This window comes from Malaclemys terrapin, chromosome 2 (assembly GCF_027887155.1).
Source record: "Malaclemys terrapin pileata isolate rMalTer1 chromosome 2, rMalTer1.hap1, whole genome shotgun sequence".
Classification (NCBI taxonomy): Eukaryota; Metazoa; Chordata; order Testudines; family Emydidae; genus Malaclemys; species Malaclemys terrapin.
In genome coordinates, this window is record NC_071506.1 from 2,470,561 (window position 1) to 2,489,120 (window position 18,560).

Sequence of the window (18,560 nt, forward strand, 5' to 3'; positions counted from 1 at the left end):
CTCATCATTTTTGTTGTCCTTTTCTGAACCTTTTCCCATTCCAATATATCTTTTTTGAGATGGGGTGACCACATCTGCACGCAGTAGTCAAGTTGTGGGTGTACCATGGATTTATATAGAGGCAACATGATATTTTCTGTCTTATTATCTATCCCTTTCTTAACGATTCCCAGCATTCTGTTCGTTTTTTGCCTGCCGTTGCACATTGAGTGGATGTTTTCAGAGAACTATCCACAGTGACTCCAAGATCTTTCTGGAGTGGTAACAGCTAATTTAGACCCATCATTTTATATGTGGAGTTGGGATTATATTTTCCATTGTGCATTACTTTGCATTTATCAACATGGAATTTCATCTGCCATTTTGTTGCCCAGTCACCCAGTTTTGTGAGATCCTTTTGTAGCTCTTTGTAATGAGTGAAACTGGTCAAGCAGTTCATTGTAATTGACATTTATTGAGGATATTTTATCTACCACTTATTTGTAAATTAATTTTTGTGGTTATTCATCAAGCTCTGTGTGTCAGTCCATCTTCACATTGGACACCCGAGGGCATGTCTACACTACAAAATTCAATTGCCCTCGCTTAGGCTGGCGTACCGCCACCGCAGTAATTACATCGCTTGTGCGCGTGTCTGCATTTTGCTCCTTGTGTCGATGGTGCATGTCCTCACCGGGAGCACTTGCACCGATGGAACTGTGATTATTCCCCTCTGTTCGGCACTGGTGAGGCCACACCTGGAGTATCGCGTCCAGTTTTGGTCCCCCCGCTACAGAAGGGATGTGGACAAATTGGAGAGAGTCCAGTGGAGGGCAATGAAAATGATCAGGGGGCTGGGGCACATGACTTAGTTCTGGCAAACCCAAATTTTAACAAGCCCTTTATGGTGTTCACCAACGCCTCAAACACAAAACTGGGGGCGGAGTTAATGCAAAAAAACCCCACCCAATCGTGTACCTAAGCAAAAAGTTGCTACCCCAAAAGCAAAACTACACGGCCATCCAAAAAAAAAAAAATGCCTGGCCATGGTGTGGGCCCTTAAAAAACTAGAGCCATCTCACTTCACCGTGCACACCGACCACTCCCCTGACCTGGCTGCACCAGATGAAAGGAGCCAACGCCAAGCTCCTGAGGTGGAGCCTGCTCCTGCAAAATTATAACATGGACGTGGGCCATGGAAAAAAAAGTGCCAACCTCATAGCAAACGCGTTGTCCCAAAAAGGGGGCCCTGAACTGCCCCAGGTCACTGGTCGAAGTAACCCCGCTCAGTTCAGTCTCAAAAAAAAAAAAAGTGATGGAGCAGGGAGTGGGCGGATTTGACCTGGGAATGTTGCAGGGGAGTTACAGTGGGGATGGGAAGGAAGCTACCTGAGTTATAACCTGAGCCGGGAGGGGGGTTGGGAGAAGTGACACCACCTGCCCCTGAGATGGAACAAAGGAGAGGGGGAGCAGAGGGGAGGGGGAGAGAGCTGCTGGAGGGGTTTGGGTTTGGTTTCAGTTTGGGCTGGGTGGTGCAACGCAGGGAACCCCAAGCTGGGGGCTAAGCTCCCTGAACCCCCCAGAAGGACTTGATTGAGGGGTTCTGGTTGTACCTACACGCTCTGTTTTGGACTGTGTTCCTGTCCTTAAATAAACCTTCTGCTTTACTGGCTGGCTGAGAGTCATGGTGAATCCCAGGAAGAGGAGTGCAGGGCCTTGACTCCCCCACACTCCGTAACAGGGAGGTCTAGGTTGGATATTAGGAAAAGCTTTTTCCCTAGGAGGGTGGTGAAGCACTGGAATGGGTTCCCTAGGGAAGCAGTAGAATCTCCTTCCTTAGAGGTTTTTAAGGTCAGGCTTGACAAAGCCCTGGCTGGGATGATTTAGTTGGGGATTGGTCTATGATTCTATGAACTGTCAGTGTGGGGCATTGCAGGGCGGCATCTGAAAGCCAGCAACAGTCGATGTAAGCAAGGCAGCGTCTTCACTGACACTGCGTCGACCTAACGACATCGACCGTGACTCTCCGCCTCTCGTGGAAGTGGGGTTATTATGTCGCTGTAGCGGGCACGTTATGTTGGGAGGAGTGAAATTTTAGTGTAGCCCTTTACAGCGTTCGGGGGACGTCAGCTGCCTGGCATCGACCTGACGCTGTGTGTAGCGCAGGGCTCAGTCGTTAGTGGGAGTTCCAACTCCTTAACATACCGGTGTGTGGGCTTCTCCTAACAGCACATTAAACACACTGGGGGCAGGCTGGCAGCAAGACCCCTGTTTAGTAAAGGTCCAACCCAGTTCCCACGGAGATAAACAGCCTCATTGACTTCACCAGCTTGTCAGAGCAGAGCTAAGAGAAGAGTTTCTTTGCGGGGGGTGGGTGGGGGGGGGGTGGAAAACAGCTGGGACCTGCTGAATAGAAGGAGCAATAGGGATTAGGCCATGTACTAATAAAAGTGTAACCCTGCTTTGGGACAGGTGCCAAACATTCGCTGAACAGCCAGCAATGTCTCTGCACCTGCCAGAAAGACCCCCACAGACCTGTACAGGTGTATGTGTGATGGAGGAGAGTTAACATTTTTAAAGGACGGTTTTCCATTGTTCAAAATACATACGTACCAGTCGGTTCTATGCAGAGAGCAAGTTACCATTAAAATACCCTTTTTAAAATCAGCATTTCCCAGCACTGTCCTGCACTTCTGTCCCACTAAGGCCTGGTCTATATTACAAATCTCTGCCAGCACAGCTCCTAGTGTAGAGCTGTGTATGCGGACAGGGAGAGGTCTTTTCTTTTGGCCTAGTTAACTGGGACACTGGGAGACCAGGTGCCAGCTCATGCCAAGGTGCCATGTGTCAACTCAACACTGACAAAGCCGTGGCTGGAACCAGGCTGGCTCACCTGCAGGCTAGAATTGTTCGAACAGGTGTCAGGATTCCAAGAATGTGCTTTGTGTTTAGCCTTTATGGCTTGCTCGTGAGTTGCTGCCGGCATATCTAACATCTGTATCCCCTCTTGCAAGGCACTGTTTGAGCGTGTGAATCTCTGTGACCGTATAAATCACCAGGCAGGAGAGAGACATTAAGCAGTGTGAAGTGCTGCTCTCCGGAGGAAGGCGTTGCGTCCTGCCCCACAGGGCTGGCCCATGGACACCGGACAGACTAGAGTGAAACATTAGAGAGGACAAAAGCCTTTGTTGCTCTGCTCTCCCCCCCCCCCCCCCCCCGAAGCTGAGTCATGCCAGTGGATTCCTCTCGTTAGCTGAGTCCACAGCTCAGAGCACATGGGTGGGGGCGGGGGGGGGAATAAATACCCCTGACAGGGAGAAACTGGATCTCATTGCTGCTTGGACTCGGGGGGGAGGGGGGGCAGGTTTCAAGGCATAAGCAACAGATCCCCAGTGCTCAGCCTGGGTCAGCCCTACAGGACGTATGGAGCTTGCTTATCATAGACGCCTCTATTCACTTTCGAAACCAACAATTAAAGCTCACGTGTGTATGTAATTTGCCGGCTTTAACCTTGTCAATAACACTCATGTTTCCCTTGCCTATTAACAAATCTGTGTATAGTTTATTAAAGGCCTGGCTACAAGCGTGGGCTTCGGTGTGAGAGCTAAAGCGCAGGGCCCAAGGGTGAGGACAGGTCCTTGGGACAGGGAGTAACCTGACTATTGCTGTATCCTTGGGGGAAGGGCCCAGCTATCTCACAGGTGGCAGGACAGGTGGGGGCGCCCACGGGGCCTGTCTGTGACTCCCGGGTTAGGCTGTGGTAGGGCCTGAGGAGCTCACACCTGGTAACTGGTTGGTGAAATCGAACACAGAACTCACAGCCAATGTGGGGCTGGTGCCGGGTTCCCGGCCCTCTGCCCTGCGGCTGGTACTGATGCCCCGGAGTCACGGCAGGCAGCGTTACACTACCACCCCCCCGCCCGCCTGACATTAGCTCTGCCGACAGATGCACTCTTCTGTTGACATAGTTGTGTCTACACTGGGGGCTTTCTCGGCACAGCTATGGTTTATTCCCCCCCCGCCATCCAACGTAATATAGACCCAGCCCAAACGCAGGGGAATAACTGCGCTCTCACCTATCACTAGGTGGCAACTGGTAGCCACAGGAAGGTAGCCATTCACTTATGCTGAAAGAGAAGCAAGAGCTGTAGGCAGGGGTCAGAGAGCTGGCGATGGTGAGTCCCGGGAGGAGGTTTTGTTCTGTTTCTTGCATTTGCTCAGGAAGTCGAGGTCGCTGGTAAGTTTTGCTTCCTTTTTCTTCACCTTGTGGAATTTCCATTCAGACGGCAACATCCAGCATCTCCCCTGGTTCTAGCATTGCAGCTGCGGCTGTGCTGGGCCCGGGATATCATATGCTAATACCCGGTGCCGACAAAGCTACAACTCCACTGCAAAAAGCAAGAGTTCCAGTCGGAGAGCGGGGCCAGGAGAGAGCGGGAGCCCGGCTTGGCCAGCAGAAAACTGAACCAGCTGGGGAAAGCAGCAGGTGAACACCACGGGAGCTCTATTTTCTACCGCTCCCCTCAAACAAGGGCAGGATTTTGCTAGATTGCTAAGCACGAGCCCTATTCACATAGCTCCCCGCGAGGCTAGTTTTAATTTCAGGCTTAAATCAGTTATATCGAGAATGTATCTGCTTTCCCAGCTCAGGGAGCATTATTCATAACGTGGCAAAGGAAACCTGGACATTGTGACCCTGCCCTTCAGAGCCCAGCAGGAGAAAAAGACCAAGCATTTAGGCTGCCCTGCAGACTGGTGACCCTCCCTCTACCATGAGTCCCAGTCAGCAAACCAGGCTCAGCCAGCCACGCCCAGGACTATGAGCGTCCTTAAAAAAAAGAAAACACCGCAGGGAGGGGGGTCACGAGTGCCTGGAGAGTCACAAGAGGGGCCCTGGTAAGGAAATCCAGAGCAACCCTGAAATATACACACTGATCTGCAAGCGGTTCCAGAAAGAAGAGATCCGACCACATCCAGCCGCACAAAGTTTTGTATTATTTGGAGTTGGCTACAAGACTTCAGTGTTGGAAACGGGGCCAGAGAACTCCTGAGTACATTCACTTTATTTTCTGTGATGTCCAAGAAAGGTGGCTTAGAGTTGCAAGGCATAACGACAAAAGGAAACTCCATTAGTGCAGTTGTGTGTACCTGCTACAGCTGCGTAGCGCATGCTACTGAATTCACATGTTTTCCTATTATTGTTTCATACGTGCAAACTCTACCATGGACAGACCAAACCAATCAAGAGAGACTTTCATATGATGAGCTCTGTTCATAAGGCACTCATTTTGTCGTGTTGTTTGGACATTAGATGCTCAGCTGAGGTCATTTCTCCAAATGTTAATCTTTAATCAGCAGAATATTGGCCCTTCATCTTCAGACTTTATTACTTTGCATGCAAAATAGCAGTTTAAACCCCTTTGTTGTTTTACTCTGCAGTTCCAATAGGGTGTATACTAAAAATAGTTGCATTCCTGGTGATAACCTCAATTGTTCTCGATTACGTTCCCTATGCACTTTCAGACAGAAGGTACCAAGTCAGTGATCCATGTCCATGAAGTCACTTGCTTATGTAAACATCATTGCATCCATGCTGTTCAACTAGTTACCTAAAATACTGGTGGCACAACCCGGAGAGCAGGTCAGATTATGAATTATGTATAGAGTTATGTAAAGAAACTGCCCTGAGTTATTTTGCCAAGTAGCATGTGCTAAGGACCAGCGATACTTACTAACCCTGCTATTCAAAAAACCAAAACCCAACCCACACTTGGTTGTGCAGCCAGGAGCTCTGGGTTTGTCTACACAGGGAGTTACTCAGGAACTGCTCGTCTCAAAGAACGGCCTGTGTAGACAACTCTCTGGTAGCTTTCCCAAGCCCTGCAATGCACTACACCTCACTAAGTCTTCCTGTTCTCAAGGGCCTCCTCCCCCGGGGAATAGGGAAATGGGGGCGCACAGGCAAGGGCCAGCGTACCTATTTGTTATTGTGCTTTCAAAGTTATTATTCAGCCTTAAGCTGAATAAGAACCAGCCATCTCCTGAATGCCAGGGCAGCATGGGTTCTATCAACCTATCAACATATGCAAGAGGTACAATGAAATCTAACCCCCTATAGAGTATTCAGAGCAGGGGAAATCCATTTGGCAGAGTAGGCCTGGTCTCCACTAGGAATTTCCAGTCTAGCTGTGCCTGTCAGGGGTGGGGGAAATCCACACTCCGGAGCGATGTAGCTAAACTGACCCAGCCCCTGGGGTAGACACTGCTAGGTGGACAGAAAAATTCTTCCATCAACCTAGCCCCCACCGCTCGGGGAGTGGATTATCTCCGCCCATGGGAGCCTAGCAGTGTCTGTGCTGAATTCCTACAGAGGTGCAGCTCCAGCATTACGCTACACTAACCACCTGCATTTGACCAGAGTAGCCTTTATGGTCAATGACTTCAGAAAAAGAGCTTTCAGCGAAGCAACTTGAAGTCTGCCTTGGCCATGGCTTATTTGTCCTTTTGTTACTGTAACTCCTACAGCCAGCCAGCCATTGGCGCATGACGATTAATGCTCAGAGGAAGAAAAAAGACGAGTTTCTAGTGAGACCTTGCTGTTAACCCCCACCCAGGAGGGAAATGGATTGCAAGTGATCCTGGTTTAGTGTAATGACTCCGTCTCCCACTCCACTTCAGTTTACATGGCACGACACCAGTTCTTACAAACCAGTTCTCTGGGGCCGGACGTCACCTATGTGCTGCTCCGTGACAATCAGCACCGTAGATAAACCCAAACCCAGAATAATTATTTCTATACATCCGCCAAGCCAAGGTTGCCAAATTCACACACCTCAGCCTTAGTCCAAATGGATGAACAGTTTAACAAGGGAGAAAATACTTCTACTACAACCTCCCGGCAGCAGACAGATGCCTGGTGCAGACAGGAGAGGCCCAGGAGAGGGGAAGAGATGCTGCAGCCGAGCAGGGAGAGGGCTGGCAGCATTGGCCACCAGGGCTCAGGCTGTCACCTGCCCTACAGCAGAGGTCCCTAAACTGTGGGCGAGTCCCCCGGGGGGGGGGCCAGCCCTGCTCCACTCCCAGCTCCGCTCCAGCCCCGACCCCAGCCGCGCTCCCTGCCTTAGCTCCGTCCCTGGATCCAGCTGCAGCCCCAGCCTCAACCCCTTCCCCGTCCATGCCCCCCCCCCCGGAGCTGTGGCACTGGGGCGGCCAGGGCGAGGGAGGGCGAGCCCCTGAGAAGTTCGGGGACCCCTGCTCTACAGCCCAGAGTGTTTGCCCGGAGTGAGACGGGGCAGCAGAACGAGGGCTGGGCTAGACCTGCCATGGGAGTGGCTGGGCCCTGCGTCAGAACCGCCAGCCCCCAGCGATCAAAACCCATGAGTCTGACCCTCAAACATCAGGAGCTTGGCCCAAAAAATCATGACTTAATAAAAAGAATCCAGTGATGTTTGGGGTCTGTCTTTTGCCTTTTTAACTCCCCTCCACTCCTCGGCTGGGCAGCGGGTGAGAATTTTGGGGTGAAATATCACAATGCGTCTCTCCCGGCTGGAGACTCCCTCCCCCTGACCGGGGGCAGCCAGCCACTTCCCAGCACGGTCTTCACTTCTCCGCCTCCTGCTGCCCCAGGGGTCCTCTGTGGGCGGGTCTCAGCAGCCCCACAGCCCCACTTCCAGGCTCCTCTCTCTGCTCTAGGGTCACACCCCGGCAGGGCTCATGGCAGGTCAGGTCTGTGTCCTCAGCCCCGCTGCTCTCTCCCAGAGCTCTGCCCGCCTGCCCAGCCCTGAAAGTCCTGGGTGTGAATCATGACTTCATGACAGCGCCTCCCGCAGGCAGCAAACTCCCAGGACTGAGAGCTGCTGATGCTGTAACATGGCCTTCCCCTGGCTGCTCCGAGGGGATGCCCCTTCCCCCCACACACGCAGGCTGCGGGAGCTGATATCCGATCCCCTCCATTTCCCACCCCATCACTGTCCCCTGCACCACCCCCTACCCCCCACCTCCCCTGCAGCCCCCCACTTGCACCCAACATCCCCTGCACCCCATAACTCTGCATCTTCCTCCCCTCACTTTCCCCATCCCCCGCTCTCTGCTGCTCCTCACAATCCCTGTGTCCCATCCAGCCCCCGGACCCACATTGCCTGGGGCACAGCTTCAACCTCATACAGAAGCGTGGGAGATGGCAGCCATCTTTATTAAGGGCAGCCTCCTTCCCACATGCAGCTGGACTAGAGGGAAACGGTGGCCATCTTGCTGGCTTCAGCCCCATTGATATGAAATGAGGGATGGCCACTTCTTTGAATAAGAGAAATGCGGGGGCTGGCGCCTCTGCCACCTCCTCGTCTTCCAACAGAACCTGCCTCCTTCTCCTGCCCCAGCCCATGGCTTTATGGTTCCACCCTGCTGGTGGGGTCTCCTGCCAGCACTGGGGCTCTCCCGGAGAAGGAGACCCCTTTCCCCTCTCAGCAGACTGGAAAAGGGGGACTGGAGGCCCTTAGGACAGAGGTGGCTGAACTGTGGCCCCAGGCCCCCCTCCCACGTTATGCAGCCCATAGAGACTACAAACCCCAGCACGCAGCCGGGATCCACGGGTGGGCCCATTGGCTGTGGGGTCTGCACCTACTTCTGTGTTACAAGGTGTGTGTGTGGGGGGCTGTTCTCTGTACCAGGCTGCCTTGGCATGTTCGGGGCTGGGGGGCTGCCAGCTCGATGCCCTGCCTTGGAGAGGGGTCTGTCTCGGTAGCACAGCCCCCCCTTCCTGCCCCCTCGCTGCTGGATTCCTCCTCCCCTCCCCATGCCCAGGGTACAGAAAGAGCAGGCGGGGAGCCGGGGTGAGGGGCTCAGTCGATGGGCCGAAACGTGAGCAGAGGCGGCTTCTCCGGCATGAGGATGAACCCGAAGACGGTTTTAATATCGGCCTTGGACACCGTGTCGATCCGGAAGTTCCGCAGGACCTGAAAGGAGACGGGCAGCTGGTCTGAGCCACAGCAGGGCTGGGCTGCGGTGTGTGGGGCTGGCAGACCCAGATGCTGCAGGGCGTGGGGCTGGGAGGGGATCGCGCAGGGGCATTTACTGGCTCGTTTCTGCTGGTCACTCCTGACTCTGTCTGACAGGGCTACGGGGCCTGCTCAGTCCAGGGCAGACGGAAGAAGAAGAATGCAAGCTCCTAAATCCCCTGCCTGAGGGATGAGGAGCAGAGCAGGGGGGAGCCCTGGAATAGGTAAGGGGGCTGCGGGTCAGGACTGAGGCACATAGTGCAGAGCTGAGGGGAGCCCAGGGCAGGGATAGCAGGGGACAGTGGGCTGGGGCTGGGGGACGAGCTGTGTGGGAAGGTCACACAGTGCCAAATACTTTCTCCTTTTCTTGAAGTACCAACAAACAAGTTGAGTTGTGTAAAGTTTGGCCAACGTACAGTGAGAGCCCCGTGAGCTCAGGCCAGCCCCAGGCCTGCCCCCAGGCTGCCCGGCTCTCCGCCCTGCCACCTCTCCCCGACTCACGTGCATGAGGAACAGCATCATTTCGGTCTCTGCCAAGCGGCGGCCGATGCACTGCCGGGCCCCGAAGCCGAAGGCCAGGGCCTTGAAGCTGTTATCCTCCTTGCTCAGCCAGCGCATGGGGTCGTAGCGCTCCGGGTTGCTGAACACCTGCGGGCTCCGGCCCATGGCGTACAGCCCCACCTGGCACAGGGTCTGTGGGGCAGCAGAGGGGAGAGGGTGGCCACTAGGCTCCACCAATCAGATGCAAGCTTGCTTGCACACAGAGAGCTGATTGGTTTATACCTCCGTCATTTCAACAACTGCTGCTTTGTCCAACAGAAGTCAGGGGCTGACACAGGCCATGGGCCCTTGTGGGAGTTCTTTAGCGTCCCTGAATGTATCAGCAAAACCCCAAACCAAGAGCAGCGGGGGAGGGGGAGGGGGAGGGGAACTCGCCATGTAGCTGTTGAGGGAGCTTCCCCTCCCTGCCTGTCTCACTCCCCCACAGGGCAAGGAAGGTGGAGGTCAGAAGGCTGCACCCCAAGAGTACTGGCTCCCCCGGCAGAGAGAGCCCCTCACTGACCCCCCCCAGCCCTTCAGCTTGGCCCCATCCGCTTCCCCTGTGAAATATTACTCAGGTCCCCAAAAAAAGTCAAAATTGAGGTTAAAAAAATTGGTCAAATGTGACTAGTGGTTTGATCAAAAGCCAGGATTTTTTGTGGCAAATCAGGAAAGAGCTCGGTCCCCTGCCGTACCCCATCACATGCCGCGGGGCAGTTCTGGTGCCCTGCCTCCTGTCACGGCTGGTCCCTGCAGCTTCGGGGGGCAGAGTGAGAAGCCCTCGTGTGCTGGGGCAGTGGTGCAATGCCGTGGATGGGGTCTGGGGTGTGCAGTTCCCTTCCAGACCCCCAACTCTCTTCTAAGCACGGAGTAGGAGTTCTCGCTTTGTGATCTGCCTGGGCGTCTGAGCAGCCAGCCTAACCCCCGGGCCAGTGAGCCTCCCCCCTTCCTGGGGGCACCTCCCGGCTGCAGAGAATGGGGGTGGGGGCGGAGGAGCAGGGACTCACCCCAGCTGGCACGCGGTAGTTCTGGAGCACCACGTCTTTGGTTGGGTAGCGCTGCACCGTTATGCCCACAGGGTAGAGCCTGCCAACAGAGCCGCACCATCAGCTGGCTGCCCTGCCACCATCTAGACAGCTGGCCTGACACTGTTCAGGCCAAACGGCCCCTGGGGGGAGCCCCACGTCACTGCCGCTGCCCTTCATTCACCCACTGGTGCTGCTTAGCTTTGAACCCCACGGACCCAGCGTTCCCTGCTTCCGGCTGCCCTCCTCATCCCGGATCATCCGCCGGCCATCTGTGCCCCACAGTGTCTGCCATGCCCACGCCCTCTTCCCGCTCGTGCCTGGCCAGACCCCACGGCTGTAGGGCCCGCTGGGCTGGGCTGCCCCCCGAGTCCTACGCCCGGAGAGTCGCGTCCCCAGCACTCCCTGGACGGATGCACGGGCACAGGCAGGCGTTTTAGCCCCAGACCCAGTGCCTGGCATGATGGAGAAGTTGCCCTTGGAGCCCCAGACAGCAGAGCCCACCCTCCTTTCCCCATGGGCCCCGGAGGCTGTGCCCTTGGCCCTCACCTCAGTGTCTCCTTGAGGGCGCTTTTGAGCAGCGGCATGGAGTTCAGCACCTTGGAGAGCTCCCGTGGCCCCTGCGACTCGGCCTCGGCGATCTCCCGGCGAATGGCCGTCTGGACGCTGGGGTTGCGGGCCAGCTCGAAGAGGGTGAAGAGCAGGGGCATGGCAGTCTGGGCCAGAGGGGACAGTCAGAGCCGGCCCACCCCTGTGCCTCACCCGGGGGCGCAGCATGCTGGGCACAGCCACAGCGGCGTCTCCCTGGGGCCTGTGTGGGACGGTCCCAGTTGCGTTGGCCAACCCAGTGTTACCAGCCACTGAGACATCCCCGGCCTTGTCGGTCTGAGTCACGATCTCGGAGATGCAGCCTCAGCCTTCCTCTGCTCTGCCCCCCACCCCGTTCGCTGCGCTCTAGGCCTGTTCCCCCTGAATCACCCCGCTCCCTCCATGGGGTTCAACCCCCCTTGGTCACAACAGACCCATTCATGTAGGTGCTTCCCCTGGCCCCTCCGGCTCTTCCCAGAGCATTGTCCAACCCCCAGACATGCTGTGCCCCTTTGCTGAGTCAGGGCCTGTTTGCTGCCCCCTTAGTCCCTCAGCCGTTCCTGCTCCCCCCACTGGGGGTCTGGTTCACCCCCCCCACACACACCCCCTATGAGTATTATGCAGGTCTCTGGCCTGAGTCTAGTATTGTTCCCCCAAGCCGGTCTCTGGTTTCTCCAGGGCCCCCAGGAGCATTTCTCGGTCCTGTGGAGTTAGTCACTGCCGTGCTGGCTGCTCGTGAGGGTCTCTAACCAGCCCAACCCAGAGCTGAGGCCTGCCAAGCCCTCGCCAGGCTGACTGGGAAGGACACCGGGGGCCTCACTAACATGCCGATCTCTCCCACGAGGAGAGCTCCCAGACCTGAGTGGGGATAAAGCCAACAGGGCCCCGCGGGAATTGAACCGGAGCTAGAGGGAGGACTAGAGACCCAGAGGAGGCAACAAGGAACAAGTTCCTGTCCATAGGTAGGTCAGGAACCTGTGGAGTCCTGTGGCAAGGTGGGAACTCCCCACTCAGCTCCACAGGGACCTTTCCCATCAGGGCCCTAGGCTGGCCCCTGGCTCTTGGCTGGCCCAAGCGGGAGCCCCAGAGCTCAGGAGCAGCTGTGAGCACTGGGACACCCCGGGAGCTGTGAGCCGCTCCGGGAGGATGGGCTGGGCTGCCCGCAATCCCGAACCGCGTCACTGCCAGGGAGCTGGCCTGCCAGAGGGGAGGGTGCCGGGTACTCACTGTGTCCACGCCGCCCGCGGTGAACTCAGTGATGTTGGCCTTGATGGAGTCCAGCGGCAGCTCTGCCTGCATGAGCAGCTCCGCCATGATCCCCGAATACTTCCGGGGCTGCCCCAGGCAGAACTCCTGGTAGATGTTCTGGATACACTTATCAGCTGGGGGATGAGCACGGGGCAGTGAGCGACTCCTCCCAGCCGAGCTCACAATCCTCCCTCAGCCCCAGGGCAGGAAACAAACCAGAGCCCCAGGCCCTAGGGAAAGGAACATGCCTAGGCCCAGGGGAGCAGAGCAGGCCGGGACCAGCCTCCGGAGCCTCAGAAACCCTGAGAAAGATGCGGGCTTCCCCCCTTTAGAGAAGGGGAACTGAGAGGGCAAGTGTCCAGAACCCCACAACTCCAGAGCCCCAGACAGAACCCAGGAGTCCTGGCTCCCAGCCCTCCCCCCAAACAGTCTCCCAGAGCCAGGAATGGAACCCAGGAGTCCTGGCTCAAGCTCTGAGGCTCTCCCCACTGGCCATTCTGCCCCAGGAAGGGGGAGGAAGAGTGTGGAGGAGCAAGGGGCCATGGGGAGTTTGCTAGAGGCGGTGACATGCAAGCCCCACGGTGCTCCTGCAGCTGTGGGACAGCCGGACGCAGGGGTGTGCTTTGGAGATGGGCTTGCAGTTGTTTTGCTGCTGGGAGCTGGTTACGTCTCAGGTGGGCAGATCCCGGGCAGACCCGCAAGGAAAAGGGGATTCTTTCATTGCACCAGCGCTGGGCACAGTGCCCCAGCCTGGCACTGCGGGGGACGGGGGTGTGTGGCCTGGGGTGTGAGCTCATTGCTAAGAGGCGACATTCCAACCTGTACCGCGTGTGGCTGTCCAGGAAAGGGCCGGGTGTCCCTAGGGGAACAGCACCTGCTGCGGGGCCCCCAGGCCTGTTGCAGGAGACCCTGCGGGGATGCCCCCCTCCTTCGTGCCCTCTGCGCCCGGCTCACCATGCTTGAAGATGGTGTCCCAGGCCTCGATATGGTCCCTCCACAGCTTGGTGTTGACCCAGCGCATGAGGCCCGGGGGGATGAAGAGCAGCGGCAAGGTGGTCCGCAGCATGGTCTCCACGGCGCTGATAAACCTCTGCGACTCCGCGTTGGGGCTTTCCTCCAGCAGCCCCAGCCGCTCCCCGTACAGGGCGTAGCTGCTTGCTGGCCGGAGGGGAGGGGAACCGTGAATGGATCAGCATCGCCATGTACAGCTCAAGGGCTGGGGTTAACCTGCCCCCACGCACACAGCAGGGCGGAGCAGAGCCAGGAATCGAACCCAGGTGTCCTGGATGGGGGGTTAAGCGCTAGGCCACCCCCTCCTTCCCCCGACTGTCCCTTGGCTCCCCGCCAGCGTGTTCAGCGCCCTTCTACACCAAAACCACGTCAGAGAGCTGCCGGGGGCCTACCTGCCCCGGCTCACAAGGGGGCCGTCGACCGTTGTGTCCGTCTGGCTGGGCTTTGGGAGGCAGGCAGGAGGCCAGCCTGCACAGATCGGCAGGGCCGGGGCTGGGGCAGATGAGAGCTCACCCCGACCTTTGCCTGGTGCGGGGGCAGTTTGCTCGGAGTCCCTGGGCCTGGCTTGTCTAAATGGAGTAGGACGTGGGTACACCACGCGCCTGGTCCCAGCTTCATGCCCACCAGGAGCCAGGACCCAGGGACGAGCCAGGCAGAGCCCGGCAGGGGGCACCAGTGGCAACCCCACAGGGACAGGGATTTGCATTTCCCACATTGGCCACAGGGCGTCGCTCTGATGCCACAACCCCCAGGGCCATGGGGCGAGGACCTGGAGCCCCGGCATGGGCCGCAGCTCCCCTCGCCCACCTACCCTCCAGGGTGAAGCGAAACAGGTCGCTGTAGAGGTCGATGGTGAGCGAGCGGCGCGTGTTCTTGCTGATGCGCTGGTGCATGAGGGTGACAAAGTCCTGGGCCACTGCGTTGAGGAAGGGCAGGAATTTCCGGGTGCCCGCAGGGCTGATCACCTCCTTGTTGAGGATCAGGCGGTCTGAGCGCCACTCCTCCCCGTTCCTGCGGGCGGGAGAGCCAGCGAGTGACACTGCCCTCTGCTGGGGGCATCAGAACTGCCCAGGGGGTGTGTCATCAGCCCCGCATTGCCCCCAGCCTTGGGAGATTCCTCTTCAGCTCCAGGGGCAGGAGGGGCTGGCCTCCACCATCTGCAGCAAAGGGGCACGCGTGGGAGCACAGTTACTGTCAAAGCCAGGACATGCCACCTGGCTCCAGGGAGCGGAGCGCCCCCGCATGGCTGCGGCCAGTCACTGGCTCAGTTCTCACCTAAGCAGATCCTAGCTCACGGGCGATGCCCAGGGGGATGAAAGTTCCCCTGGGCCCGGACTACCCCTCCCCTCCCTCTGTCCCCGGCCTCCTCCATGCTTCTCCCCCCTGCCCCAGGTCTTGCTCTCCTCTCTGTGTCCTGCACCTCACCCCCACCCCATGCCTCTGACCCCCTCTCCTTTCCCCCTGCCCCAGGCCTTGCCCCTGCCCTCCTCCCTCTGTCCTGCATCTCATGCCCTGTCCCTCCCCAACTCCCTTTCCTCTGCCCCCCATCCTGCCCCCCAGCCAAGCAGCGGCCCTTACAGCAGGAAGATGCCGCACTTGTGGTTGCGGAGCTGGCGGTGGGCGATCCAGGACTCGATGCCCATGCGCCGTGGGAAGATCCCCTCCGACTGGAAGAGCTGGGCCGCGTCTCGGGGCAGCAGCACGTTGACGCAGTTGTAGGTGCCCACGGTCTCCCTGTGGGGAAGAGTCCTGGCCTCAGCTCGGCCCCCGCTGCCCATCCCCCGGCCCGGTGAGCCCAGGCAACGGGGGCTGCGAGGTCCGAGCAGCCTGGGCCCCAGCTGCCCCACCCCCACCAGCAGAGAAGGTCATGCAGCCCCCTGGGACCCAGGGATCTGAGCGGCTCTCCCCAGAGCCAGCTAGGGAGGGTTCTCCCCTCCCTGCTTCAGGGCAGGAGGCCTTCGGGATTCCCACCCCTCTCCCAGCTGCTGGTCCCGCCCCTGCCTCCGTGGGCACCAGGGGGGGGGGGTCACTCCCAAAGAGCTGGCAACTGCAGCTAACCCAGCCTGAGGCCCAGCGCGGGCTCCCCTGGGCTCCGGATCCATCGCTCCAGAGTCCAGCACGCGCCCCTGGGGCCAGGCACTGGGTGGGCACCCGGCTGTGCCTGGGGAGGGGGCCTCCCCCAGGGTACTCGAGTGACATGGATTCCCCAAGGCTCTCTGGTGCCAGCAGCTCAGTGCTGGTGCTTCTCCTGGTAACGGAGCTTCTCCGTGCAGGCGGAGCCTGCGCCATCCAGACCCCGCAGGCAAGTGCCCTAGAGACAGACAAGCCTCTGCCAGCCCCTAGCACTTCCCAGCCCACCCCCTGCCTCTTCCCAAGCTCCGGGAGTATTGCATAGGGCCAAGGATTCCCGCACTGCTGGGTGCGCTGGTGCAGAAGCTGGGGCCAGCGCTCTGCCGCCTGACCCCAGCAGCCAGCTCAGGCCCTGAAGCATGAGAGTTGATTGCCCCCCCTCTCTCCAGAGAGGGATGGTTGTGGATTTATCCTTTACAAAATATCCACCGTGGGTGTCTGACTCCCATCTCCTGCTGCAGGGAGTTCCAGGGGTTGGCCCTGCTGGGCATGTCATGCCAGTGGCTCTGAATGGAAGAGGGGCTGGTCCCTCTGGAGGGAAGTGCTGGGACACCTCAGCCGGAGGGGGGTGGGGAAATGCAGCCCTGAACCTGGGGGCACAGATGGGCTGATGGAGCTTCGCCATCTCCAACGTCTTGGATCAGTCCGGCGCCTCCCGCCCCAGTGCGCCCCGGCCTCACCCAGCGCCGCTCGGTCCCCGGGACCGGTCCAGGAGCTGCCGGCTCTGATCCTTCGGCTCCAGGAGCAGCCGCTGCGTTTAGATCCCGGGCAGGGCCCCCTAGAGCCCCCCGCAATGGGGGGATCCGCGGGGCCGGCAGACACCCAGGACGGGGTCTCACCCCCACACTAACGGGACCAGCCAGCCTGGGGGCCCTGCCCGGGCGGGCCCAGGTCCCCCTTCAAGCGGGCAGGGCGCTGCTTGGAGCGGGAGAAACCCGCGCTCCTGAGCGGCCGCCCCGCGCCGGAGAACCCAGGAGTCCGGCGGCCCGCGGGCCGCACCTGTAGATGGGCCCGAGGCGCTGGAAGTTGCGCTGCATGACCAGGTGGAAGCGCGGGAAGCTGTTACTCCGCCACAGGCGATACAGGCTGAGCCAGGCGTTGCGGCCGCTGCGGGGGATGGCTTCGTAGGGCAGCGGCCGGGCGGCGGCCGGGGCCGGGACCGGGGCCAGCGCCGGGGCCGTGGAGCTGCGGGCGGCCCCCGACGGGAGGCAGCGGGAGAGGCGGCGCTGGGCGGGCCGCTTCCAGAGCTGGCTCGGCGGGCCCATGGCCGGGGCGCACGGAGGGTCCGCGGGGCTCGCTGCGCAGCCGGTGCGGGGCTCGCCCCTTAAATCCCCTGGGACCGGCCCGGCCCGCCCCGCCCCGCCCCGCAAGGACACGGCGACGCCGAGCGCCCGGAACGGGCTGGGCCCGGCCCCCGCATCCCCCTTCGCCCCCCCCCCTCCCTGGGCCCTACCCGGCCCCCGCATCCCCCTTCGCCCGGCCCCCCCATCCCCACTCGCCCACCCCTCACCCCCGGGCCCTGCCCGGCCCCCGCATCCCCACTCGCCCACCCCCCCGGGCCCTGCCCGGCCCCCCCATCCCCACTCGCCCACCCCCCCGGGCCCTGCCCGGCCCCCGCATCCCCCTTCGCCCAGCCCCCCCATCCCCACTCGCCCACCCCCCCGGGCCCTGCCCGGCCCCCGCATCCCCCTTCGCCCAGCCCCCCCATCCCCACTCGCCCACCCCCCCGGGCCCTGCCCGGCCCCCGCATCCCCCTTCGCCCAGCCCCCCCATCTCCACTCGCCCACCCCCCCCGGCCCCTACCCGCCCCCCCCATCCCCACTCGCCCGGCCCCCCCCGGCCCCTTTCCGGCACCCGCATCCCTCCTCACCCGCCCCCCCGTCCCCCGCGTCCCTTCTCACCCGCCACCCCCCCCAGCACTGCCCCCTTCCCCGGCCCTCCTCAGCCGGCACCCCCGGGCCCTGCCTGTCCCCGCGTCAGTGCCAGCCGCAGGCAGAGGGCCGGGCCCCGGCACCAGCCCCACATTGGCTGTGAGTTCTGTGTTCGATTTCACCAACCAGTTACCAGGTGTGAGCTCCTCAGGCCCTACCACAGCCTCTCCGGGGAGTCACAGACAGGCCCCGTGGGCCCCCCGTCTGTCCTGCCACCTGGGAGATAGCTGGGCCCTTCCCCCAAGGATACAGCAATAGTCAGGTTACTCCCTGTCCCAAAGGACCCGTCCTCACCCCAGGGCCCCTGCGCTTTAGCTCTCACACCAAAGCCCACGCTTGTAGCCAGCCCCATAACAAGCTGTCGAAAGCTTTATTACCTGGGACAGGAAACAGGAGAGTTCTTGACGAGGTGAAGCCGGGAACCACAGAGACGCACCGGAGTTACAGTCACAAGTTTCCAAAGGGACTAGACGCGTCTATCACATGCAAGCTCCGTACGTCCTGTAGGGCTGACCCAGGCTGAGCACTGGGGATCTCTTGCTTCTGCCTAGAAACCTGCCCCTCCGGAGCCCAAGCAGAGTATAATCATTTCCCTCTGCCTGGGGGTTTTATCCCCCTCCCCCCATGTGCTCTGAGCTGGGAACTCCGCTGATGGGAGGAAACCACTTGCACGACTCAGCTTCGTGGGGGGCACAGCAGGTGTCGATGGTCCTTCCCTGTGGGGCAGGACGTGACCCCTCCCGCTGGAGCCAGCACTTCACACTGGTTAATGTCTCTCTCCTGCCTGGTGAGTTACACGCTCACAGAAGCTCCCAATCCAGCCGCTCAGATGTTCCCTTGCACTAGGGCAGGGGTAGGCAACCTATGGCACGCATGCCAAAGACGGCACACGAGTTGATTTTCAGTGGCACTTCACACTGCCCGGGTCCTGGCCACCGCTCCGGGGGGCTCTGCATTTTAATTTAATTTTAAATGAAGCTTCTTAAACATTTTAAAAACCTGATTTACTTTATATACAACAATAGTTTATGCATCCGAAGAAGTGGGTTGTAGCCCACGAAAGCTTATGCTCTAATAAATTTGTTAGTCTCTAAGGTGCCACAAGTACTCCTGTT

The 18,560-nt window shown here is 59.4% G+C and overlaps 1 protein-coding gene across 1 annotated transcript; it reads right to left on the bottom strand.

Moving 5' to 3' along the window:
* Positions 1–8,088: 8,088 nt before the first annotated feature.
* Positions 8,089–16,779, bottom strand: LOC128831755 (cytochrome P450 11B, mitochondrial-like). The gene is made up of 9 exons (XM_054018492.1): positions 16,514–16,779; positions 14,963–15,118; positions 14,196–14,395; positions 13,328–13,531; positions 12,353–12,507; positions 11,087–11,253; positions 10,520–10,598; positions 9,474–9,665; positions 8,089–8,930 (listed from the first exon to the last, which is right to left on the bottom strand). Exons 1-9 carry the CDS (start codon positions 16,777–16,779, stop codon positions 8,817–8,819), a joined length of 1,533 nt encoding a protein of 510 aa, XP_053874467.1. The 3' UTR covers positions 8,089–8,816.
* Between the last annotated feature and the right edge of the window lie 1,781 nt (positions 16,780–18,560).